Consider the following 27,162-nt stretch of genomic DNA (forward strand, 5'->3'; position numbering starts at 1 on the left):
TGATTACAACCTGGAGCTGACCTACTCCTTGTCCATGACATTGTGTCCCAGGCTTGGCTCTGGGGCTCAGGAACTAATTCCTCACCCTATTATTAGGAGTGCTCTGGATTTGATAACTAAGTGTGGGGGCTAAATCCTCCCCTGAGGGAAAGGTGGAAAGATGTTTGTTAAATTCTTTTTGAGAAGGTTGTGCTAGTGCTGCTCTCAGTACATTCTGTTATTGATGACTATATGGCAATCTGGGTCTTTGTTTTTATTATTTCAAATCTCTGTAAACTATTTGCAAGGTTATTTCTACCTTTTGTTAACGTGAATTGAATTTTAACCCTAACCACAGAGAATGATTTGTGTCTTTGTGAGTATTTTTCCCTGGGTCCTGCTGCTATGATTTATCTGAGAACAGCAGAGACATCCTCAGTTCCTACGCTTGCAAACTGATCAGAGCTCATCTGAAGCATGATTCAGAATTACAGATGATTAAGATAGTGAGAGCACACAATAACTTGTCAGATGCCTGATAGGAAAAAATGGATCTGGTAAAACAGAATGAGTGTATCTCATTATGTAGTAAACAGCCTTAAGTGAAAGGCAGATCCCACTCTTGGGGCTGGCACAATGTGGGTTCCAGCCAGCACGGGGACTGGACATGAGAGCATGAAGTGCAATAGAGCAATCTGGACTGGAGCATACTTAATATGCCACATATTCAAGGAGTTAAGGGTACTTTTCCTCCTATTATTCTCTATTACAGTCTTATTGCTCTAATCTTTAAGAGCCTGTTCCTAATTTCCAGGCACAGTTCATTCATGTCCAGCCTACACTCCCTGTGCTTGTGCCAACCATAGCTCTTAGATTAAATAGTTCTGAAGCCCAACTGGAAATCAGGATTCCCTTTGTGATGTGTGGAGCAATCCTAGACCAATTCATGCCTTTTCAATAGAGGTGGGCAACATTTGCCCTGTGTTGACAAGCAGTACCCATCTAATTATTTAAGAGTTATTGAAGCCTCCTCATCCTTGCAGCAGCACAGGGACATGTATCACCCACCATTACTAATGAATCACATTACCTGATACATCTTCCCCCTACACACTCATTTCCTTGACTCAAATTGTGTAAGTAATTGCACTTTGAATACTTTAAATGAATGAAAAGGGGTATAATGATGCTATGCTATCAAGAAATCCTTCTGTTTTTTTTTTTCCCTGTCAGGACTGTTGAGGGAAGTGCTCAGTCCCTGCAACAGCCCAGAGCTGTGTCTGAGTGAGCAGGGAGGAGAGAGGCAGGTGAGTCCTGCAGCTCTGGCCCTCCTCCTGCCCTCCTCCCAGCTGTGAGGTGCTCCTTGCTGGCCCAGCCCAGCAGCACTGGCTCTGGGGAACATTCCCAGCCCTGCCTGCATCCTGGGAAGGAGCTGCCCTGCTGCCGGCCCCCCACACCAGGGACAGGAGGAGCAAGGTAGGAACGAGGGCTGGAAATGATTAACTGATGGTCAGTAATTGTGCTGGGAGAAAGGAGAAGGGCAGGGAGACAAGTTGGAGTTTGGGGGAAGCTGGAACCTCCTGTCTCCAGCAGTTGTTGGAGAAAAAAAGAGGTAGGCAAATTCCCATTTCCTAGCTGGGGGTACACTGCACTCACACCCACAGGAGGGTCCCTCAAACCAGCCTGAGGCTGTGGGCATCCATTGCCATAGAACTCCCATGGGCTCTGTGTCTCGGCCTGGGAAGCAGAGGGAGAGAGGGAAGCAAGGGGGATGACTCAGGAGTGCTGAACCTTCGAGGAAAGCACAGCTGCAGTCCCAGATTGTGTGGCTGGGGGACTGCTCTGAACAGTGCTTGCTCATGCAGTGCATTCATCCTCCTCCACCTTGGAAAAAGCAGTTTTGGCACACAAAACAAAGGAGAAAAGATTGCCAGGAATAAATATTTAATTGTAGCTTTAATTAATATTTTAAGCAAAAGTAGTCATCAGTCCTGTAACTGTACCTTAGAAAGAGGTGAGATCTTGTGTGGAACAGAATGGCATGGAGAAGTAAAGTACTTTGGAAGGGAACCATGTGGTTGACATAGGAAGCTGGTTGCTGCATTTTATGAGGCCTTTTCTAGATGCCCTGTCTCAGGCCAAACACACTCTGTTATGGGTCTTCTGTTTGCTTTTCCTCATGAAAAAAAAAAAAAAAAAGCCCTGCTAAGGTTTGTGTGCACTAGTTTTATCACAAATTGTTTTGTGCTGTTTCTTGTGTGATTATGGCCAGCAACAAGAGTGTATACTTCTGTATTCATAGTCTTGCCTTTGTAATGATATGAGGGCATGCTTTGTCTGGTATCTACAAGTGGAAAAGAACTAGAATGGATTCACTTTCTAAGCTCTCTTTGTAAAACCATCTTTTAAAATACTGTGGGTTATTATCAGCTAGGGAAATAATGCACAAATGAAAGCATTGCTGAAGCTGGATGCTGGATGAAGACAGCACAGTTTGTCCCAAGGTCTCCGGGGGATTTTGTGCTCCCAGTAAAGTCTGTGACCATTAACTGGGAGCCTGCTGTCACTGCTGCCCTGGGCTGTGCCATCAGCTGTCCTGCTGCAGGCTCTGTGTGACAGCTCTGCTCATGCAGGAGATGCCAAGCACACCCAAACGATGCCAGCACAGAGCACACACCGTGTGCTGTCTCGGCACAGCGCACAGCACAGCCGCGTTCCTCATCCCCACCGCACCACTGGGGAGGGTTCACCAGTCAGGATTATCCATCTGGAACTCCGCTGGTTCCACTCAGCCCTGTGCCCGTGCCATCCTTCCCTTCGCACCGTTTCCACTCGGCTGCTGTGTGTTACTGCCGTGCCGGCGCTCCCTGCCCGCAGCATCCCGGACAAGTTGCGGCGCTGTTGGCCGGGCCAGGTGTCCCGGGGCGGAGCGGGGCGGAGCGGGGCGGAGCGGGGCTGGCCCGGCCCTGCCCTCCCGGCACAGCGACCGGGCCAGCCCGACACAGCCCGGGCAGCGGGGCCGCCGCCAGCCCGTCCTGCCAGCCCAGCCCGGCCCAGGTGAGCGGGGTCTGTCCCGGGGGCTCGGACCGAGCATCCCTCGGGGGTTGGGGTGGCCGGGCCGGGGGGAGCGGGCTCGGGGAGCGCCCGGGAGGTGTCGGTGCCGCTCTCTCCTCCTCCGGAGCCGTGGATTGATTTCGCCTCAGAGATCAGCGCCAGTTTCCTTTGTTTTGGTTTGTTTGTTTGTTGCGGTTTTTTAGCACTTTGGCTGTCTTGTTGCGCTTTGGACCGGCGGTGTGATGTTGTTACTCGGAGGATGGCTCGTTCTGGAGATGACGAGCGAGACAAAGAGCGCTAAACCAGCGCTTTGGAGCCCTGGGGAGAGAAAGGAGCCAGCGCTGGCTGCTCACAGGAGCACTGCACAACTCGGCGCCTCGCTAAACACTGGGGCTGTAGCGTGAACTGCCCGCTCTTACAGTCAGCGCTTCTGCTCAGGGGAACGGGGAAAACAAAAAAACCGGGAAGCAACCCTTTAATCGTGCTCCCTTGGCACGTTGGATGTGTGTGCGTGTCACTTCTTGCTCTTGCAGAGAAGCCTCCGAGGCTGATTTTTGGATCTGTGCCTCTGAATTTGGCTTCCAAGGAGGGGATTTGGAGCTCTTTTCTGATACTGTTTTTGCTGGATTTGTCGAGCTACTTCTGAGAAATATTTGCAAAATCTTTTGTGGTGCTAGATTTGATTTCTTAGAGAGTCTCAGAAAACTTTTAGGCTGCTTTGACGTGACTCTCCTAGTTGTAATTTTTGTGAGGTTGAAAGGTTTTTTTTCACTGCTGTTCTTAACCTTTACTTTCTGACTATTATCTTATGTTTGGCAAACATAATTTCTTTCCTTCTGTTGATTATTAATAATGGACGATAGCAAGGCCTGTTAATGTAGCTGCAGAGGGCTTGGGCTTTCACAAATACCTCTTAGTATCTCATTAAATCTAAAGAGATTTAACTAACATGCAGCAAAAAAGTTAAAAAAAGCCCCAACTCATATGAAGGCTTTGGGTATTTACAGGAAAAAAAAGTTGTGTGTGCCAAAGGAACTGTGGGAAAGATGAGCCTGTTCTCTGACAATGGGTTTATTTTCACTTTCTACGTGGGGGTGTAAAGGAGAGAAAGCATGTTTTTCCCAGGTGGCCCCTTGCAGGGGCAGAGCTGAGGCAGGGGCTCGTCCTACGGCCCGTGTGTGCTGTGACACCCATGTGTGAGGTGACCCAGGGCATGGTTGTGACGCTGCCCTGTCCCCCCTGTCCCGGGCACCTGCTGCTGGCTGCAGCTACCCTGCACTGCCCTGAGCTTCTGCCTCCGCTGTGCCCAGGGCTGTAAATGTTTTGACCAGCACCATCCTCTCCTTTATGTGCATGTAAGCACAGAAATGCTTACCTGAAACTAATTTGAAATTAACCAGATAAGGCCAGGTGATGCTGCCTTCTGTCTCTTACCACTGTGGCTTTCTGGGTAGTGCTGTCCTTAGGGTGAATCCAGGTTTTATATCCAGCTGTAGAATGAAACCCACCATGAACGTGAAGGTATCTGCTTCAGTAGAGCTCTCTTACATTAAACTGCCAGGCCCTGTTTGTGCACCACACCAAATGTGGTTCCTGGGAGGAAATGTGGTGTGTGGGGCTCTTTCCAGGTGATAGGACCAGCAGGCTGTGCCAAGGTTGTTCTTGGTGTCAAGCCTGACAGTGGCAAAAGTAAATAAATCCTTCCCCTGCTTCCATTTCACCCTGAGTGGGCTGTGGGGTGCAGAAGGATTTGGAGTCTCTTATTGTGGCTGGGGTGTTTCAGGGGGAAAGCTGAAGTTGTTTATTGCATCTTTTTGTTTATTTTTATCTCAAGTTTCTGTGAGGAATGGTTTTTGAATCACTGGGCATGGAGTAGAGTTGGCAGGGATTGATAGTAACTGTTCGAAACTTGGGAAAGGACTGATGGGGATCAGCATTGGCAAAATTTATTGGTATCGTAACTGTTCAAGTCTAGGTTGATAAATATTCTGGATGTTGGTGGTGAGAGTTGTTGATTAATCTTTTCCTCGTCTGGAAGGTTTCTGGCAGAGACTAAGGAGAAGAATTCAGCTTGCAAAGTGTAAAGCCCATTAACATCAAGGGGAAGGATGAGTGGGGATCACATCCCATCCTGGGGTGGCAGCTGCCACCTCCTGGGGCCAGTAGGCTGGAAACAACATTGTGCACAGCACGGGGGTGGCAGTCTTTCAGGAGGAAAAAAAAGGGAATGAAATGTTTGTTTTTCTTTCTGCACAACAGTTTTAAAAACTGAAATCCTGCTTTTTGCAACAGGTTGATATGGAAAACCAAACAAAAATGCTAGCTGAAGCACTGTAAAGAAAGGAGAGCTGCAGAGAGGTGATTTGGGTTTGCATGATGCATCAGTTCCCAGCACTGTCCAGATAGAATGAAAAACAGAAAGCATTCATCTGACTAACTGCTTTGCCTTTCCTCTCAGAGCAGGGCAGAGACAATTGTTCTGCTTCCTCCTCTCGCTGTGTCTTTTCCTCATTTCTGAGGCAACTCCCATGTGGGATCAGTGATCTTTATTTCCTCCCCTCCCGCAGTGATTGCAGCTCCCGGCTTTCCACTCCCAGGGCTGCGGGGACTCTTGAGCATGGCTGGAGAGGCCTCAGCTGGGCAGGGAGAGCTCCCAGGGCCTGTCTGAGCCACCTTCAGCAGCTCCCAGGGCCTGTCTGAGCCCCCCTCAGCAGCTCCCAGGGCCTGTCTGAGCCACCCTAAGTGGGCCAGGCAGCTCCCAGGGCCTGTCTGAGCCACCTTCAGCAGCTCCCAGGGTCTGGCTGAGCCACTCTCAGCTGGGCAGGGTCTGTCTGAGCCACCCTGAGCGGGCCAGAGAGCTCCAGGGTCTGTCTGAGCCACCCTCAGAAGGACAGGGAATGCTCCCAGCGTCTGTCCGAGTCACCGTCAGCAGCTCCCAGAGTCTGTCTGAGCCACCCTCAGCAGCTCCCAGGGCCTGGCTGAGCCACCCTAAGTGGGCCAGGCAGCTCCCAGGGTCTGTCCGTGTGCTGCTCTCCTTCTCTGGCCGTGTGTGCCTGCGGCTGTCCTGCTGGAGCCCACGTTGGCCCGCAGAGCCCAGCGAGCAGCCGGCGCTGTGTTCGCCATCGCTCCCCACAGCCTCCCTTTCCCAAGAATAAAGAGATGCCTCCTGGCTTTTGTAAACAAGCAGAGCAAGATCACTTTCTGCCGTGATCTTGGTTTCCCTCCCTCAGCTAGTGGCTGAGAAAAAGGCTAAGGTACAGAGGATGCAGAGATGGGATCCCCTCTGACAGGAGGTGACACCTCGGAGCATCGTGCACGCCTCGGTGGCAGCTGGGAGAGGAACCAAACTGACGCTCTCTTTGTCTCTGCATTGTGCAGGGAGACACTCAGCTTTCGTTTCTGTCATTTCTGGGGCATGTGGAGCACACTAAAGTGGTGTGTTTGCCCCCCCCTCCCCGGGAAGCTGTGCAATCCCATGTGAGTCAGATCGCATCTGCCCAGGCTTGGCTGCAGTGCCCCGGGGTAGGTGGGGCGTGGGTGCTGCCCGGGAGCCTGGGCCTGCTCTAATGGACAGGCTTCAGCAGCCTGCAAACCCCTCCTGCCTCGCTGAAATCAGCTGCATCCCTGTGGTTCCTCAGTGCTACAGTCCTACTGATGGATTCCAGGGCTTTGCTGGTTCTTTATTTGCCATTGGTTTGCACAGCAGCTTTTTTTCTTTGGGTCGATTTAAAATATAGATAGATAAATATATATATAACAAAGTAACCTATCCAATCTTTAAAAAATAACGATTGTCTTGGGTGTAGTGCCACTCACGTTGAAGCTCTTGCATTATTAATGCAGTTTGGAAACTGAATAGAAGTCTAAAGAAAATGAAAATTAAATTTTTGACCCATGGTGCGAGTGTTAGGCTCTGCTCACCTTGAATTGTGTATTTCTGCAGGGAGGAGCTGGTGATAGGGTCAAGGTCTCAGATGTTTAAATAGGGCTGTTTCAAGGACAGCAATTGTGAATTTGGCCTTTGGGTTCTTGCCCAGCTGTTTGGGCAATAATTGGTGTCTGTGACCACATTTCTTGCCCAGCACTGAGATCTGGGAAGGTAAACCTGGGCTTGAGCTGCAGCCTCCCAGTGATCAGCTAGCCGAGAAGGCACAGAGAGAACAAAACAACCTGCAGTTAAATCCCCAGGGGATTGTGAACTGCAAGGGAGGGCTCTATTACCTCTCTCTGGAAAAAGCAAGCAGGCCTGTGTGCACCACGTGTTCCCTACCCCGATGGCTCCATGCCTGATCTGATCACAGAGCGCTTTGTGTGGGACCAAGGGAAACAGAGAACCTTGACCTGGTATTTCCTCTGGAATATTAAACCTTGCTGGTCGTGTGCCATGTCTCATGAGCAGCACCTGACTGGGGAAGTGACAGAGCACTAAGAGTTAAGGCTGGTCCCGAGGAGGGAAGCAAAGTGTGTGCTGCTGTTATCCAGGTGGGAGCTTGTGTGCCAAAGTGCTGGGGACTGCCTGGGAGCTGAAGCCAGGCTGGATGGGGCACTCACTGATGGGGCTGCAGCCAGGAGGCTCCAGAGGAGTGTGGCCAACGTGGGGAGAGCTCCCACAGCACGCTGGCAGAGCCTCTAGCAAAGGGTCTGTCCTGCTCAGCCACTTGTCACATGTCATGGAGTACTCATCCCATGGAGGACAGGCTGCAGCTGCCTGCTGCAACTGCAGATCTTGGTGACTAACAGCAAAACTAAAACATGAAATTGCTGACAACTGGAATGGGAACCTCTGCTTCCAAAGGACTGTTTATCAGTTGGCTGTTTGCAGGAGGTTTGCAGCCCATTCAGCATCTGATGTCCACCATGTCTTCCCAGAGCTGGTTTTGGGCAGGGTGGGAGGCATGGTGACCCCTCTGCCATGGGGTGTTCCTCCAGGCACAACTCTGTTTTCCAGGAGTGCTGCTTTTCCCAAGCTTTCAAATTCTTTGCCATTTGCTATTTAAGAAAATGACCAGACAAAGACTAGACTGTGTCCAGGAAATAAACATTTAATCTTACCTGTCCAGTGGGGGAGGAATTTTCTTTTTATGTCAGTCCTGGTTTAATGTTTGATTTGTTTACATTGCACAGCCAGTCACGCTGATGGAGGCCCTCTGGCAAAATGGACTATATTGTTTTATGAGCTCCTGCCTTCTCAGTGCTTTTTGTCTGCTGCCTTTCCCTTCATGATATGACTTCAGAAGGCTGGTCAAAGGCATTTGTTTTCAGTTACATCAGTTATTTGATAAAAGTAAGTCTTGGGCGTGATTTCAACTTGTCAATTTCTTAAAAGAGTAAATGAAACTGCCAGAAAGCAACGTCAAAGAATTTCCTGTTTACAAAATTTATGCCTGTTGCTGGAGTGTAAATACACATTAAATACATGGTTTGGATCTTCTCACCCAGCTCATCTGTGCAGTGGCAGGTCCAGAACAGGAGCTCTGTTGATCTCAGCCAGGAAAGGCAAAATTTACTCAGCTGTGGAGACTGTGACTTTATATTCTCCAATTTTTGAAGGACATCTAGCAATGAGAATTATGAAACATGGTGATAGCCTTTTCTTGGAGTCTCTTTGTGAGGGAGACTGGTAGGAGGAGTTCTTAAATTTGTTTCAAACTATTAAAGTAGTGGGCTCTTCATTTTACAGGTAGGGGAGACAGTAAATAGAGTGAATATTGATTTTCTGCTATACGGTGTTCCAGAAAGTGTGTTTGAATCTTACACAGGTCTCAGTTTCTGAATAAACATGTTTTCTTTTTTTCTATGCAGAAGAATGATTTTTCCCTACCCTGGGAACTGTGTCAGTCCTAGAAATTATTCTCACCAATGTTTAGGACACCAGGAGTAGAAGCATCTTGATGTACTTAAATATTTGTGCAGTTCCACTGTTTTCTGATACATTATTTTTTCACATTGATTTTTTTCTTTTCTCCCTGTACCAGCCTTAGACACACATGGTCTCTGTCCCTGGGGATGTGTGATCCACTGCAGAGTCATTTACCCATGGCAGCAGGGATTTCAGGACAGGAACTCACTGCTGGAACCCAGTCCAGGCTGAATCTGGCAGAGCTGCTGCCCAGGCACTGCCAGCAGCATCTCAGCATCACAATGTCACCATGCTGCTGCCTGCACTGCCCATTTTTCACAAGCTCACCTTCCCTTCCATCCCTCAGGCTTTTCAGATAGACAGACCTCACCTGAAAAACATCCCAGAGGAATGAAATTAGAGACAAAGTTAGTGCAGAGCTGTCTCAGCACTTTCCACAGCCCCATGGGGACAAAAGTGGTTTTGCTGGACACTCACTAGACTGGTACAGCTGGGGTCTGGGATTTTAATCAAATTTGTTCTTGAACATTTAGTGGCTGCGTTGCCTGTTCCCTGGCACGGATCCTGAGGAGGAGCCCTCTCTGGTACCCCATGATGTGGAGCTGTGCAGTCTGGGCTCTCCTGGCCACCAGGACCAGGGTGAACCCACGAGATGTGCATGCAGTACCATGACATGGCTTGTTCTGGACTTGGGGCTTGTTCCTGAGGCAGGCAGACCCTGAGGATCCTTAGCTTGTAACACTGGGTTTCACACAAAGCATTGCTCTGGATAAAAATAACAAAGGCACTGTTAAATATATCCCTGTCTTTGTTTCTTTACTATCTCACATCTCTCTTGGTGGTGGCTCTGGCCCAGTTTTGTAAGGTCATGTAGCTATTAGTGTGTGGCTAAACAGGTAAATTGAATCAAAACAATCCTTCATAAAGGCATTCACTGCTGCTCCTGTGTGCAGTGTTTGCTCTGCTTGTGTGTCCCATTCCCCCTGTGATTGAAGTAGATGCAGTTTTTTGGGGTAATGATTGCTTTAACACAAAACTTTGGTATAATTTCCTATTAAACATCTGCTTCTATATGGAGGTTTAGTTTTATACCTGAAGAATGTACATGCCTCAAGATTTGCCTGCTTTTTGTCAACTATAACACTTGATGTTTACCTTGCCTGAAAAGCTTGAATTGCCCCTTTGTGTTGCTGGGTCCCCAGGATGAAGGAGGAATTGATGAATCTGACTCCGTTCTTAGAAGGCTAATTTATTGTTTTATGATATTATATTAAAGAATGCTATACTAAAACTATACTAAAGAATAGAGAAAGGATACAGACAGAAGGCTTAACAAGAATGATAATAATAAAAAACTTGTAACTGACTCTTCAGAGTCTGACAGAGCTGATGGAGATTGGTCATTAATTAAAAACAATTCACATGAAACCAATCAAACATGCACCTGTTGGTAAACAATCTCCAGCCACATTCCAAAGCAGCAAAAGAGGGAGAGCAAGTGAGATAATATTGTTTTTTCTCTGAGGCTTCTCATCTTCCCAGGAGAAGAAATCGTGGTGAGGGATTTTTCAGCAGATATGACAGTGACCCCCCCTTCCCTTGCTGTGGTCTGTGTTGGCTTTTGAGCACTAACAGAGCAGCCACAAACAGCGCAACAGCAGTGCCTGTGGTTCTGGACAGCTCTGTCCTGCCCAGCACAGCACTGGGCCGTGGCTCTGGAACTCACAGGGCAGTGAATAGTTTTGTTGTGTGTAATAGGCACGAAATGCAGCCCCGCACACGTGCCCGTGCTGGCTCTGCGGTTTTGCAGCCACTGCAGCACAGTGTGACTCCTTCTGCCATTGCTGAGAGCACAGGCTGGATGTGCTGAGCCAGAAAGACTGGTTTGTGCACACAGGATAATCAGGGAGGGCAATCACACTCCCCACAGGCCCATTTCCCCATGTGTTGCCTGCTGGCTGGACTAGGGATACTGTAAGCATGTTTGAGAATTAAAAAGAATTTTTTCCCTACAACTCCAAACTACATCATCAGTGGTGCTTTGCCAGCTGCCGTATGAGAGGATGTGATGGAGGGTGTGTAGCAGCCAGAGGATTTGGGGTGTTTATTGGGGTGGCTGGTGTCCCTGGAGCAGCTCTGGAGGCTGTGAGCTGTGGGGTGTGCTCTGGATGCCCACAGGTCTGACTGCACGTGGAGGGGCTGCCTGTCAGTGCAGCACATCACACAGAGTTCTGTGAAGCAGCAGCTGGCAGTGGGGATAGGTGTGCTGCCAGCACTGAGCAGCTCTGTGAGGCAAAATGCAGCATTTTCTGTTCAGCCAAGGAGTTTGGGTGTCTATGTTAGCTTACATCTTCTCTGTTCCACAAGTTATTTGGTTATGTAAGAAAAAAACAGACCTGTGAACTGTGTATGTTTATGTAATTCTTATCCTATAGACTTCAGTTAAACATATTAAGGCAGTTTTAGCTGAGAGTTAAGAGGTAACCATTAGTTTTACAGTGTTGATGGAGCACTTGCCTCCTGCTGGAGCATGAGGACACTGAGAGGGGTCTTGGGGTCACAAGCACAAACTTGGGTACAGCAGGGTGAGATACACTGGAAATTGTGTTGAGGGTTGTAATGGAGGGAAGAAAAAACAGAAATGCAGTTGTTAAGTGGGCCTGTGAACTTTAAACATCTATCTATCTATCTATCTATCTATCTATCTATCTATCTATCTATCTATCTATCTAATCTGTCCATCCATCCTTCTATAAGCTTCTCCATTAAATTTTAGGTCTATCATCCCATCAGATGCAGAGCATTTTCTGTTTCTTAAAGCGTTTCAGTCAATTTTATATCTTTTGGCCATTACTTGATGTTGATGTAGGTTTATAATTCTATCTCCATCACAAACATTTTGTTTAATTGATTTCTGAGTGATCTTTTTGAAACAGACCCAAGTTATTAGCCTGGGATGCTTAAAAATACGCCTAGAAAGTGTCAGGCAGTGAGACTGGGACGTGGTCTGTGCATTGGGAGAACCAGAAATTAGAGCCTGGCCTGTCCAGAAGGGCATCTGGGGTCTCTGGGTGCCTCACAGAGCTGGTGTGAGGATCAGGCTGGTTTTGAGTGGTTTCTGACTCTGTACCCTGCCAACTGCAGCTTGCTGCAATGCTGGCAGATCAAATATCCTCAGAGGATTTATAGTTTTCCTTGCCAATACACGGATGCCTCATAAATTTCCATGGTTATAGATCTCTGTAATGTGAACTGTTTTCCCCTATTGAAAATGTTGATTAGGGAGGAAACACAGTGAACTAATTGTTCTGAGTAACACTTGAGCCACATAAATATTTCAGGGGATTTCAGTAGCCTTAAAAGGCTCAAAGTTGCACATGAGCAAACTTAACCACAATTGTGCCTGAAGTTTTGTGATGTCAGAGGAGGCTGAAAAGGGGAGAACTTTTCAAAAGTGCCTAGGGATTTACATATGTATAACTTCTTTATAATAGTATGACACTGCATAACCCATTTGCCTTGTAGATGAGTTTTAAGATGCTTAGACACAAGACACATGAGAGATTTTCATGTTCTGGTATAAATATTTTCTGCCAATATGAAATAAATCCTGGAATAAATTCATGGAGGATGCTCCAGCATGGAAGCAATGGCAGAGGGAAATCTTCAGACTTGCAAAAACACTGAAGGAGGAGCTGGGTTCCAAAGCTGGAGAGCAACCACTGGAAGGGACAGAAAATTCCCTTTTTAGCCATATATTGCATTTTGTCTGGGAAACACATCAGCTCACTGTGACTGAGCATGTTAACAAGTTTAGGATGAGATATATGAAGTGTTGTCTCTGCTATCCCAGAGCAGAGTTCCCAGTCCTGGCTGATGGAGGAGTGATGAAGGCAGCAGGAACTTGGAGTGACCAGCACAATGGTTCTGTGCTGGGGACCACAAAACATTGAATAGATAATATCTGCTTTCTGGCCCAAACCAACCAACTTGTTGACAAAGCTAAATCTTCAGAAATATTTAATACTAGTGGGGTTTATTGTCTAAGAAAGAGCCATGGCAGCCATTCAAGTGACAAAGTGGGGAGTGTTTTGTTTTAAAAAGGCACAGGGTTTTTCATTTGTGCTCGGAAATTTAAAGGGGAGGGGTGCAAAATCACCAGAAATAGCTTGTAACTATTCTTGCTCTCTACCCTCTTTATGTCACTTCTGCTAGAAAATTTAAGGTTTGATTTCTGAATAAGTCTGTACACCCTTTCTTGTGTGCTCCTCCAAGCTAATGCTTTTTCTCATTTGTTTCTTTACATATTCCTTTTCTAATTTGCTGTTACCTTTTGGTCTCACTGTCCTTTCTTAATTTCCCTGTGAAAAGGGCCTCTTCTTCCAGTCCACTAAAAGGAGTGGAGGCCCTTTTTTCATAGACAGTTAAGCTGTGAGATTTCCTGCCACAGGATACTGCAGAGGTTAAAAGATTATATGAGCTCAGGAAGCTCCTATAATTCTCCTAGGTTATTGAATACCACTATGCAACTCTTAGTTTGCCATCTCTTTAAATGAGGATGCAGGAAAGGTGTTGAGATAAGCACCACACTGCACTCACCTTGTGTTTAACTCTGACCTGGGCAGCCTCACCTGGCCACCAGTGCTGGATCAAGTAAAGTCATCCTGATGTTCCCCAGGGTGCTTTGGGATCTCCCTTCACACTGCCCTGTACCCTTATCACAGCTCTGTGGAGACTGGGGGCACCAACACTGGCTCCTGGGGGTGACCTCTGGTGTCCTTGGCTTCAGGGAAGGAGCACCTGGGTTGGGGCTGGGCTGTGGGAGCTGGTGTCTGTGCTTCTGCTCTGGGTTCTGGCACTGTGGGGGCACCTGGAAGTGGCTTTGGGAGCAGCTGGGCACTGCAGTGACAGGGTGTCCCAGCTGGCAGTGGCTTTGGGAGCAGCTGGGCACTGCAGTGACAGGGTGTCCCTGCTGGCAGTGGCTTTGGGAGCAGCTGGGCACTGCAGTGACAGGGTGTCCCACCTGGCAGTGGCTTTGGGAGCAGCTGGGCACTGCAGTGACAGGGTGTCCCAGCCAGCAGTGGCTTTGGGAGCAGCTGGGCACTGCTGTGACAGGGTGTCCCAGCCAGCAGTGGCTTTGGGAGCAGCTGGGCACTGCAGTGACAGGGTGTCCCTGCTGCCACAGGAAAGCCAGGGCTGGAGCCTGGCAGCTCACCCAGCAGGCAGCTAGCAGACCAAAAGCCAGGCAGGATGCTGGGCATCTCACCCCAGGCTGCTGCTAGCTCAGTGTCCCTGGGTGTGCTGTGGGCACAGGGATGTCTGTGCCAGCCCATCCCACAGGGCACTGCCACCTGCCTGCTTGGTGACAGGCTGTGGTGTCCTGCCCAGGTGAGAACCCCCCACCCCTTTTCTGCTGTCATTTAAATATTTGATTACATCAGCCAATACTACAGGTGCACAGCAAATTAAGTCACTGGGCAACACTTGAACCTAATTACCACCATCATCATCATCTTCAACCACCATCTTCATCCTTGCCTGCAAGAGCTCCCAGAGGAGGATGCTTGTCTGGAACCTGTCACTGCTTGTCCAGGCTCACCATGAGCTGGGGAGGGCTTTCCACCTCCTGCAATCTGTTCTTTAAACAGAAGGGGCTGGATAAGTGAGATTTTATAGGCAAACTGAGGGCTTGGGCTTCTCCTGTGAGAGAGTGTGAGGGAAGGTGTGCTGGCCTTGGGACAGCTCTGTGCCACGTCCTGAGGAAGTTGCCTTACCACTGTTCTGCTCCCTCTGAAGTACCTTTTTACAAGGGGCAGGATGGAAGCTGGTCCTTGCCATGGGATTGTGCACACTCTGTCCCCTGGCAGCTGACAGTGCATCTGTGACAGCCTCCTGTGCTCACTCCAGTGGAGGACCCTGGCTAGCTCTGCTCAGCTTGGAGCAACAAGTTTGTGCATTATCAATACTGGATTTCCAGTGAGAGAAAATCCTGATTCCTCTGTATTTTTGATGAAATGAGCCACAGGGTATCACCATATATTCTTCAGTATAATCCTAAACCAGTTGAAACATGTACTTATTCTGACTAGCCATCCAGTTCCTCCACCTAAACCTTTTTTTTCCTTTGAGCTTTGATGAACAGTGGAAAACATGGGACTGCAGGCAGTCCTCATCTCTGTCAGTGTGCTGTATAGGCTGCTGATGACTGGGCTCCTCCCCATCCCTCTCTGTGATCACTGCTGTGCAGGGTGGGTTTGTGCTGCCTGAGCAGGTTTTCCTTCAGACACAGACACTGCTCACTGCAGGAGCAGAAGGCCACCCCCAGCATCTGGGCACAAAGTGTTCAGTGCTGAGATTGCTTGGAAATAGCTGCTGCTGTTTATAAACTAAACCCTGTTTCAATCCAAATTAATTTGTACACCCTAACAAGCTATAAGAATTTTCCTTGATGTATTTTGCTTACCTTATAATTAGGCTTTTACTGGACATGTCCTGGTCTCCATTAAGTGACAAATCACTCCAGTGTGTGGGCACTCTGCAGCCTCCAAGAGCATCATGCCAATACCATAATCCTCTGTGACATGTCACATGCATGTTGCAACTCCTCTGAGTTTCAGTGCTAATTGAAATACCAGTATTAATTGTGGAAAGTTGGTCATGCAGACTGAGCTGCAAGGGGAAGCTCTGGAAGCTGTTTCGTAACTGTTTGTGTTTTGTAAGTGCTTCACCCTGAGGTGCAGGGGCAGTGCTTGGGATCCTTGTGTGCATGGGGTCCCAGTGCCACAAAGGGCTCTGAGATAAGATTTCTGTGGTAGTGAGATAAGATTTCTGAGATAAGTGAGATAAGATTTCTGCGGTAGTGTTGTGCTGGTCAGAATGGATAACTTCCCCAAACCTGCTATTTTTAGGGTATTCCTAGAGGTATGGGGCACACTTTAAGAGAAATAGGATGTATAGATGTATAGAGAAATTATGGTGACATTTATATACCCCCAACCTTATCACTTTTTAAATTTATTTTTCATGGAGAATTTAATAAATTTCTCCTGCGTGTATTGTGCTCTTTGTAGCTCACTTGTTACAGGTGCTTTGTAGGTCACTTGTTGTAGATGGCATTTTGGGGTCTCTTTCTGCACACATTGGCCAATTTTTCTAAAAAAGGTATGTTAAAAAATATTTTTGCTTTGAAATGTTAAATTAGTCTACTTTTGCCATGACGCTACTGTAATTCATTTTATTTATATTCCAGTTCGGTGTGTTCCTAAACATAAATATTTAAAAAAAATCACTTTGGAGAAAGATAAATGATGCATGTTGAAATATGGGGCGATTTCAGGGTAATGTGACACGTGGCTGGAGTTTCCTAAAGAGCCTGAAAACATCACCACCCTACGTCATGCTGCATTCACTCTGTAAATCCCTGCAGGCACACGTTTTGCTGGCTCAAGCAGAGGAGAGCTGCTGTCCCTGCTCCCTGGCCTGGCTGGGATCTCACTGCTGCCCTTTCTGCAGCGCTGGCACAGGGGGATGGGTGCTCCTGGCAGCTCGGGGTGCCTGCACTGCTGCTGGGCTTTGTGGGGTGATGTCCTTGCCATGGCCAAGGGGAGAGTGCTGGCTGGGCTGGAGGAAAACCAGAGGGTTTGCCTGGTTTCTACCTGATGGATGTGGGTTAGGAGATGCAGGGGGCTTCTGAGAGCTGCAGGAAAGTTTGTTCAGCTAGTCACAGAGTCAAAAAGAGTCAAAAAGAGAGGAAGGAACTTGTGGGTGCTGAGGAAGGGCTGCCATCCGAGTTCCAGGGGTGATCCTTGATTTACAGGGAGTCAGTTCAGAGCCCAGGATAACATCTGGGAAACATCTCTACAGACTGCTGGTAACTGCCTTAGGAAGGCAAAGCATTTGTGAGGAGGCGGCTGGGAGGGCTGGGGTGTGGGTTTTGTTTTGTTTTGAGTTTTTGCTGTAGGCTTCCTGTGTCAACACTGCCCGGCCTCCAGCTGCGCCTGCGAGTGGGGAGAGTGTCTGTGCTCCTGCAGGAGGGCTGCCAAGGGAAATGAGCTAATCCTGCATGAACAACGTCAACAAGTGGCCACACCAGCACCGACTGAAAGAGCCCAGCTGCACCTTTGTCTTTGTGAAGGTCCAGATGAGCTGATCCTCTGCCATAGAGATGGGAGCTGCTGCCATCCTGCAGTACACACACGGTCATCTCGGTCGGTCGGGCTCCCATCCTTCTCACTGTGCCTGGTTTGTACAGCTGGCAGAGAAGCCCAGGGGCAGAGGGATGAGTCAGTGCACTCTCCTGGGCAGGGATGCACCATCCTGCCTGTAGAGACTGAGCTGCAGCATGGCTCTGCATCCCCCATGTCCCCACAGGTTGTGGTGGCGGTGAAGCCAAGTGTGGCTGCTGCTCTCTGCCTTCAGCTGTGTGGTTTTGGGTCAGGTCTCACCCAGCTCTGAGCACAATGCAGGGCTCCGGCAATGGAAGTGATGAGAGTTGAGACTATTCACCCACCTTTACTGTGGGCAGAGAACAAAAAGGACATTTTTACAGTGACACTGCACTGAATGTTCTACACCGCTGGTTTATTTTATGTGTGCGGAGCAGAGGGCACCAAAATAATACAAATGGGAACAATAACATATGGTAGCACACTTCTAACTCCATTTAGTCTTCTTTATTTGTGAATATTTTTGTGTTTTGAAGAAAGGAGGGAAAATTCTGCCTCTCTAGCCTTGTTTGAGGAAGGGGACAGGCAGCACTCTGTGGCTGTACTGCAGTACATGGGTGAATACTCTGCATTTTGCTTGTCACCTGACAAGCTGGTTTATATTTAGATGAGGAGAGAAAGCATGTGATTCTAAAAGCTGTGTTTTCACTCAGCCCATGTGTGCTGAGTTATCAGAATAAGGTTTTAATTGTTTGCTGTTATTTTTTCCTGTGACTTACTAGGGCTATGGTCCTGCCCTGTCAAGCACATTCCTTGAAAGCAAGGTGTCCAGAGGAGAGGGCTTTAGAAAATTGAGACTTCCTCTGTACCAGCAAGCACAGCAGGTCTATTTTGAGGAGGAGGAAGTTTGGAAAATCCTGACCCTTTGGTGTTATCATCTTCGTCTGTGCTGGGACACTGGGCAGGGCATTAGCTCATAGGTGACAGATACCATCCATATTTGAAATTCCATCCCTAAAGCTGAGGTTTTGTTCTTAGCTGAGTTGTTCTTGAGAACAGTGAGGAAAGCTCAAGCTGGTAGAGGAGGGAGTATGACTGACTATTCACTTCTATCTTCTGAGCACCCTGAGCAATTAAAGACAAAAGCCTTTGTTCCCTGGTGACTTCATTCTTAAGAAGCCTTTTTAATTTTAGTCTTTATTTTCAGGAAGAAATAATATGGATTTGTCATTGACAAGAAGGCTGCATCTCTCAAATGTCATGTCAAGGATCCACTCCATAATTCATGGGCTGGGGAGTGTGGGTGTCAAGAGGAGGGTGCATAATGGATATGAGAGATTTCAGCTCAATTAAACTATTGGTCTTAAAGGCAGCTTTTCTTCCCTTCGTGATATTTTCTTGACTCAGATCGCCACATTTTTTGCTAACTCATCCCAGATAACCAGATATTTTTAGTCTTCTTAAGTAAAACTGTAGTGAGTTATTTGTTATTTTTGCAAATCATCTTCCCCTTTCAGTGTGGCTGGGGACTTGCATAGTAATATCAGAGCAGTGCTGGTTATTTCCTCTTATTTCTGCCACTGCTGCTGTGAGCCATGCATTTGTGTGTGTGGAAGTGCTGCTGTTTCTGACCCTGCTCCTTGCATGGATTCTGGGAGTTCTGCCCCTGTTGTGTGATGGGATGTATTGCTGTTGGCGTGCTGAGAAGGGCATGGGCTGTGGGACCTGAGCAAGAGCACACCTGAGCCTGCTGGAGGTCTGAATGAAGGTGTGGACTGTTGGCTTCCTAGCTGCTGGGAGGTTGTGGCAGGCTCAGAGCTCCCAAAGGGGATTGCTGGGTCTGCCAGGTCTCCCAGGCAGGAGGGGTCAGCTCCTCAGGGCTGGCACTGCCTCCCAGCTTTGCTGTGCTCCTTCCCAGGCACAGTAAATCAGCTGCCTGCCTCAGTCTGAGGGAAATTAAGGAGCTCTCCTCTGATTCTCTTCTCACAGTCAGGCTGGAGGTGTTATGAGCTGACAGAGCTGTGTTAATAAGTGAGCAGCAGCAGCAGCAATGAAGTTATCATGGTGATCACACAGCAAAACCAACCTGCAGCACTGGAGGTGCAGCTTTATCTCAGCATTTCTTCTTCAAGGGCTTCTTTCTTGTGGTGTGTGTTTGTGCGCAACTCCTCTGTGGTCAAAGCCCATCAGTGTGGGAGGTGTGTGGGGCACACCAAGAGCAGGAACTGGGGCTCAGAGCCTGTGAGTAAGGCACGAGTGAGCAAACACGTTGGTTGTGGAGTAATCTGTTTGCAGAGGAGCTTCCTACTACAGCTGACAAAACTGTGACATTTCAAAAGAAATAAACTTTACAAAACACCAGCTCACTGATACAGAGCAGAGCTGGTGGAGCCGTGTCCGTGTGTACGTCTGCAGGAAGTGAGTCACGCTCTTACAAAATCAGCATCGCAAGCATCTGTGGCATTTATGACAATTCCCGTCTGGGGCTAAATCAGATCTCTCGTCTCTCCAGGCTCTGCTCCGGCCTCAGGAATGTCTGCGGAGCCCAGCTCCTCCTCCTCCTCCTCCTCCTCCTCCTCGCCGCCGTGCGCCGGCCCTGCCGCGCCGCCCAGCTCGCTGCACCTGCCCGAGAGCCGGCGGCCGCGGGAGCGCTCCCCGTCCCCGCTGCGGGGCTGCCTCATCCCCAGCCCGCTGCCCACCCGCCGCACGCGGACCTTCTCGGCGTGAGTACCGCCCTGCCGGCGCTGCGAGAGCCGCAGCCTGCGCCGGGAGCGGGAAATGCCTGCTCTCACCGCGCCTTTGGGGGACTTTGTTGTGGAGTTATAACGATGATAACTTACTGGTGTAAACAACCTACAAGTGGTGTTTTCCTGCTCTGTTTTTCTGTTCTTCTCAAAAACTGTTTGTAAGCACGCCTGAGCTTGCCGGAGGTTTAATGGTGTGGACTGTTGGCTTCCCAGCTGCTGGGAGATTGTGGCAGGCTCAGAATAAATGAAATAAAATGTTTTTATTAGTTAACCAATCAAATATTAATTTTATCAATTAAGACTTTTTAATTAATACAAATTAATTAATACAAAAGTATTAATTAATACTTTCCTAAATTTTATTAATTAACCAATCAATGTCAAACCTATTTATAAAAAAAGAGAATTTTCATATCTATCTCTAAAAGAATTGCAATATTCTTTTAACTATCTAAAAAAGAACCAACCAATGTCAAACCTATCTATAAAATAAGAGAATTGCAACATTCTTTTAACTATCTAAAAAAGAACCAACCTATCTATAAAATAAGAGAATTTTCATATCTATCTATAAAAGAATTGCAATATTCTTTTGACTATCTATGAAAGAACCAGCCAATGTCAAACCTATCTATAAAAGAACGAACCAATATCAAACCTATCTATAAAATAAGAGAATTGCAATATTCTTTTAACTATCTATAAAAGAACCAACCTATATCAAACTTATTTATAAAAGAATTTTCATATCCATCTATAAGAGAAGAGAATTGCAACATTCTTTTAACTATCTATAAAAGAACCAACCAATGTCAAACCTGTCTATAAGAGAATTTTCATATCTATCTATAAGAGAATTACAATATTCTTTTAACTATCTATAAAAGAACCAACCAATGTCAAACCTATCTGTAAGAGAATTTTCATATCTATCTATAAAATAAGAGAATTGCAATATTCTTTTAACTATCAATAAAAAAGAGAAGAAAAATGCTTTTATTAATTAACCAATCAAGTAGAATATGTAAAATCTGTCTATAAAAGGAGAGAATTTTCATATTGAAACTACTGTTCTGCAAACCAACCTTCTAATAATCTGTGTAATTTCTTACTCAACAGTAACAGGGCGCAGCCAGCAGCCCCTGGAGGGGGCCTGGTGTCTGAAGATGCTTTGTGATACTCTTCTCCAAGAAGTTCTGATGCTTTTGGACTTTAAGTCCAAATATCCTATAGTTTTTCAATGCTCTGTTTTAGTAAAGGGTGTTCAAAGTCTCTTGGCTCTTTGAGACAAAAGTTTTACAGGGAGGGGAAAATACACCAAGAGCCCTCAAAACAGTTTGTTGTCTAAAGCTTTGCTTCACTTCTGACATTGGGTTGTGGCTTCCAGGACCAGTTTGTGTTGGTGCTTCCTTCTCAGATCCAGAGTTTTTTTTTGGCATGGTCTCCCTTCTCACTGCCCCTGAGGCACTGGACCAAACCTCACTGGAAGTTTTTTGGGTTTTTACTCCTGACACCTGTGCTAATGTCATCAAAGTTACATTTTACGGATGCTCCATCACTTTTCAGAGGAAAGTGGTTTATTATTCAGTGGGATTATTTATTATTTCCTTGTTTTCTTTTCTTATTCAGCTTTCATGCCTTCATCTTAAGATTCCTCAGATAGACCTGTTAAAGAATGTGAGTTATCAGGGTGTCACCCCTGATCTCTTTCTCTAAGGTTTTTTGAGTGAGGCTTTCCATGAAACAAGGTAATATTTGTTTATTTTTGTGGTTCTTTGAGGTAGTGATCTTTCAGCAGAGCTGGCTTTCCCTCGTCTTTCCTGGGGCCCAGTGGTGCTGTGCAGGCTCCTGTGAGCCCTGTCCAGAGGGATCCCCTCCCCAGTGCAGCAGCTGAGGATGGTGTGGCCGGGTTTGGCCATTGCAAAGAATTCCCAGTGCCTGTCAGGGGCCTCCCAGTGAGGAGCTGGCCTGAGGAAGGCAATGTGGGCTCCTTTGTTCATCTCAAAGCCTTTGAATCTGGGTACTATGTGAAGCTTCTGCCACAGCCTTTTATTTCTGTGTGAGGAAGGTCTGGCAGTGCTGAATGAAAGCTGTAGCAAAAAGATCTCAGCCCCACAGCCAGCCTGTTTTGGGCCACTCACTCTGGTTTGTGTGCTTTTCCCCTTTTGCTTCTTGCAGTGTTATCCAGCTCTTTTCTTCCAGAGTTATCCATGAGGATTTAAATAATAAGTCTCACTGATGCTTCATATTATTACTTCTGAATTCAAAATGAGGCAAAAAAAGAAGAAAAGCAGAAGAAAAGTTTATATTTTGTCAGTTCCAAAAGCTTTCAAATGCCCTGAACTTCCTGATGGAAGCAGATTACTAAAAGGAACATAATTGACTTAATAATTGGGGTTGCCCTTGAAAAGCAAGTCCAAGCTAGCTTGCTTCAGTGCTGTGTTAATAATGAACTCTTTGTAAATCTTCTCAGCTGTTAATCTTAGTTTGGTTCTTACAAAAAGAAAGAATTTGTTATTTGGCTTCCACAGTTCTTTAATCATTAATTAGTGTAAGAATCTTGCTGTATTTGTTTGCCCTGAAAACCAAAATAGGTCTGAATTTTTTGTGTGTGTGTCCTTTTTCAACAAGAGCTCTAGGTGAGCAGTTGTATAAAGAGATGAATGTGACAGGCAGTGGCTTATTATTCAGTGGGATTATTTAATTTTGGGTCACTGAGAGTGGGGGGCCTCATCCCCCACAGTGCCTTATTTCTTTGAAAGATGCAATTGAACTTTAATAGCTTGTTTAGGACAGTGAGTGCTTTTCTGTGTAACAAGCACTTATGAGGTCAGGTGTGTTGACAGCTTTATAGAGCTGGAAATGAAGTAATTTAATGGAGATTTCTTTCTTTAGCACTTTCAACTGCATTTCTTTATTGTTAGTTTGATTTAAGGAACAAAGCTGTTACCATTTTTTAAAAACAATTTCATTTAGACTTCAGTAAAATTTAAACATTTGGGACAATGATGTCCAAGTTGCCATGATGCACATAAACAAACGGCTGCACTGTCATTGTGTTTGAAGAATTGCACCAAAATCCTCTTCTAACATGGAACCTACTGGATATTCCTGGCATGAAGAAGGTTCTGACCTAGCAATGCTCAGAGAAAACCAGTTGGTTTTCATTAATGGAAGTGTTTGAGTGGTTTGGATCCCTGGATGCAAACCCTGGATCACTGTATTTGATGCTGAAAAGGATTTAACCACACAGTTTTCAGGACAAGTAATTTTTTTTGATGGCACTGTTGCAGATTGCAGGTTCTGCCAATGTGTCTCATTTAAAATACCGGTCCCATGGCAGTGGAGGAGGAGCTCAGGCATGAGTCTGGCTGCTTGCACTACAGCTGGGCTTCACACTTCCTGTGAAATCTGTGAAAGCACAGCACTTAGGTGGACACTGGTACTCCCAAACCCATCAAAGGTAGAAGATTCATACATTTAGCAGAGATTATTTGTTTTGGTGTTTGATAACACTTGTGTGGAGCCACTTCTCTTCTTTAACTGATTGGGTACAAGGGAGCCCTGCATCCTTGTGCTTGCTGCAGACAGTACTCAACCTGGTATAAATAGTTGTGCTGGGGAAATGTCATGGGATGAGGTTTTGTTTTTCTCAGATTCATACTTCATTTCACCCTTCTCTAGAACAATCACAAAATATGCTTGCTGTAGTGAATATAAACCCCTAGCTGGCAAGCATGGAGGCAGAGGAGTTGCTGAGATAGTAATTCAGATAACATCTCTGGAAAGCAGGCAGCAAAGGCAGGATGGTGTCTGGAAGTGGAAGATTCTCACATTTAGTATGTTGTCTGGAGGAAAACTTCATCCAGTGATGGAGCAGTTCAATTCAAGGTGGCAGTTGATGCATTATAGTGCTGGCAAACCTCATCTTCATCTGAGTGTCCCTTCCAAAGGCCCCGGCAGTGCCGTGTGTGGCAGTGAGAGCTGAGCGCTGCTGCAGAGCTCACAGGGAGGGAGGGCTTGGCCACTGTGCCTTTGCTCAGTGTGCCCAGCCCTGAGCTGCTCTTTGTGCTTCCTCCTGCAGCACGGTGAGAGCCTCAGAGGGGCCCATCTACAAAGGGGTCTGCAAGTGCTTCTGCCGCTCCAAGGGCCACGGCTTCATCACGCCCGCCGACGGAGGGCCCGACATCTTCGTGCACATCTCTGAGTGAGTTCTGCCCGTCTGCCTCCAGCCCCACACTGCTCTGCACAGAGAAAAGCAAGGCACAGCTCTTCCCAAGAATATTCTTATCTCATTTGCTGTGCCTGTGTTTGTGCCAAAGCAGAATGCAATATGGAGATTGTTTACCCAGAGTGATGGGGTTTTGTTTCCTTGGCCTGTCAGGGCCAGGTGTGTGTGTGTGTGTGTGTGTTTGTGACGACTGTGGGCTGACAGTCACGAGATTCAGGGCAGAGTGTGCAGAGTTGAGTGCTTGGCAGATTCAGTTTAGATATAATGTAATATAGTATAGAATAATACAGTATAATAAAGTAATTAATTAGCCTTCTGATAAGATGGAGTCAGATGCATCATTTCTCTCTCCCCCTCGTCAGGGGTTCCCTGCAAATACAATATATGCCCAAGGGGAGCTGCAGCTCTGCTTTGCCTTCATTACCAACTGCTCTCAACATTTCAGGCACAATCTGGTTTATAATCTGTCATCCTCACTCCAGCAAAGAAGGGTTATGCAGATGTTACTGGCAGCAATAGATTATGCAGTTCTTTTCCTGGTGTTATTATTATAAATCTGTTGAGTTAAAAACTAGAAGATGATCCTTAAATCTCTTAGAATAAGCTATGAGTTTTGCCCAGACCCAGAAACTTGCATTCATCTGAAGCAAATATTTCATGCAGTATCTAGTTTTAATGTAAAGATTTATAACACTGAAAATTCACTACTTTTACTTTGCACTGCTTGTACCATTATTAAACTAAAGGTTAATTGCCTTTACTGTTGAGAAAAGTCACACTTTATTACTTCCTTGAATTTATCTAGCTTAGGTTGTGAGCAATTTATGGCTGAAGCTTTCTCTGTTAAAGAGTTCATTAGTGCTTGAACCCTTTTTGTTCTGAACACACTGAGAACCACCCCCTCTGAATTTACCTTTAGATAAACTAAGCAGATAAAGCTTTTTAAGTCCCTTGCTGAGAATTTTTCTCCAGTCTAAGCCAGTCTTTGCAGCATGCTTAGAAAAGAGACTGAAGAATTTAAGCATAATGTTAAGACTATACACTGCACACACAGTTACAGTGTAAGGAGATAAAATCTCCAGTTCTGCTCTGTTTCTCTCTCTGTACATCCCATAATTGCATTAGCCCTTTATCCCCAGTCTTTGCAGAGTTGCTTACCTGCTGTGACCTCAGCATCCTCTGCAGTGTCAAAGTTTGGTGCAGATCCAGCCTGGCATTCCCAGCCGTGGCTGCATTCCTGATTCCTGGATGTGAGAGTCTTGGCTTGGCTGCAGGGCAGCACATTCCCTGGGACAGCCCTGCCTGCCCAGCACATCCCTGGGACATCCCCTGGGACAGCCCTGCCTGCCCAGCACATCCCTGGGACATCCCCTGGGACATCCCTGCCTGCCCAGCACATCCCTGGGACATTCCCTGGGACAGCCCTGCCTGCCCAGCACATCCCTGGGACATCCCCTGGGACAGCCCTGCCTGCCCAGCACATCCCTGGGACATCCCCTGGGACAGCCCTGCCTGCCCAGCACATCCCTGGGACATCCCCTGGGACATCCCTGCCTGCCCAGCACATCCCTGGGACAGCCCTGCCTGCCCAGCACATCCCTGGGACATTCCCTGGGACATCCCCTGGGACATCCCTGCCTGCCCAGCACATCCCTGGGACATTCCCTGGGACAGCCCTGCCTGCCCAGCACATCCCTGGGACATTCCCTGGGACAGCCCTGCCTGCCCAGCAATGCCCAGCACACCCCCTGGGACAGCCCTGCCTGCCCAGCACATCCCTGGGACATCCCCTGGGACATCCCTGCCTGCCCAGCACACCCCCTGGGACATTCCCTGGGACAGCCCTGCCTGCCCAGCACATCCCCTGGGACATTCCCTGGGACATCCCCTGGGACAGCCCTGCCTGCCCAGCACTCCCCAGCACACCCCACACTCTGCATTGGTGTTTATGGCCTGGCTAATCTGCAAGGTTTAATGGGCAATTTTAATATTTGTTCCTAGGCTGGGATGTTGACCAGGGGCTGTTGGTCTCTGAGGGTGTGTGTGTTAAGACTGATGTTTATCCTCCTGTAACCTCCTCTACCACCAGTTTTATTTTACCTATTGCTCACAGTACTGAAGCTGTATAATCCTTATCTGTTGTTCAGAGTGGTTATCCAGTGGTAAGTCAACCAAACCTCACCAAACCCGCTCCCATTGCCCCAGCTGTCTTTCCTGGCTGTGTGTGCAGCACATGTCCTTGGAGAAGGAGCACTTGGCTTTCCTCCAGGTTTCTGGAATGTTGCTGCACCATGGGCATTGACAACCCAAAGCTTTGTAGGGCTCATGGGTGCGGATAGGTTCAGTGGTCTGACTTGTGTTCAACCCAAGGAAGTGACATTTTTAATATCTCCTTTCTCTTTTGTCTAATGCAAATGCACTATTTCTCCTCATTTCCTGAATAACTTAAAAATAGCATTTCCTATGTCACAATTTAAAAAATTTAACTGTGAACATGTAGTCTGACCTATACAGTTACTGATCAGCAGGGGTTTAGTTACAACAGCCTTCTTGCAGAAACATGAATTTTCAGCCTTCTAATGAATTCCTTTTAAAGAACTGTCTATTTTCAGTCCTGTTTTTTTTTTCCTTGTACATTTTCTCTTCCAACTAGTTCAGTAAAATTTTCTTCAGTTATGTGAAATTATTCCTTTTAAAACCCCGGGGATGACTTTTTGATTGGGGTTGCTGTTTTGTTTGTCTGTACAAAATGTGAACTGCTCTTTCAGGTTCCTGTCCTATGGCCCAACACATCTTTGTCTTGGATTTGATTCTGGGTGCACAAGGTGTGCCTGCCCTCAATTCCCCTCCACTCAGTAGCAACTCCAGAGATGTTTTTCTGTTTCCCTGTTTAAGACTCCCATATGTCTCCTATGCTGAGGTCCCAAGTGACATTACAAAAATAGCTTTGTGCGATTTTTATGTGATTTTTGGTGCTCTGTGCGAGGCCCCTGTGACAGGAGTCCCCTCTGGTGGGCTGTGCTGTTGGTGTATTGATCCCATCTGCTCTCACACTGCTCTGAGAGCCATCAATAATAAACTGTACTGGAGTAATTGGAGAGCTGTGCCACCCTCCCCTGCCTGCCA

General features: G+C 47.0%; 1 protein-coding gene across 1 annotated transcript in view; it reads left to right on the forward strand.

The window, feature by feature from the left end:
- Positions 1 to 2,945: 2,945 nt before the first annotated feature.
- CARHSP1 (calcium regulated heat stable protein 1) overlaps positions 2,946 to 27,162 on the forward strand; it is a 36,317-nt gene continuing 12,100 nt past the window's right edge. The window contains exons 1-3 of the mRNA XM_059484291.1: positions 2,946 to 3,036; positions 19,571 to 19,781; positions 23,890 to 24,012. Of these exons, the coding sequence (XP_059340274.1) occupies positions 19,591 to 19,781; positions 23,890 to 24,012 (314 nt within the window). The 5' untranslated portion in view covers positions 2,946 to 3,036; positions 19,571 to 19,590. The remainder of the gene's footprint in view (positions 3,037 to 19,570; positions 19,782 to 23,889; positions 24,013 to 27,162) is intronic.

This window comes from Ammospiza nelsoni, chromosome 17 (assembly GCF_027579445.1).
Source record: "Ammospiza nelsoni isolate bAmmNel1 chromosome 17, bAmmNel1.pri, whole genome shotgun sequence".
NCBI lineage: Eukaryota > Metazoa > Chordata > Aves > Passeriformes > Passerellidae > Ammospiza > Ammospiza nelsoni.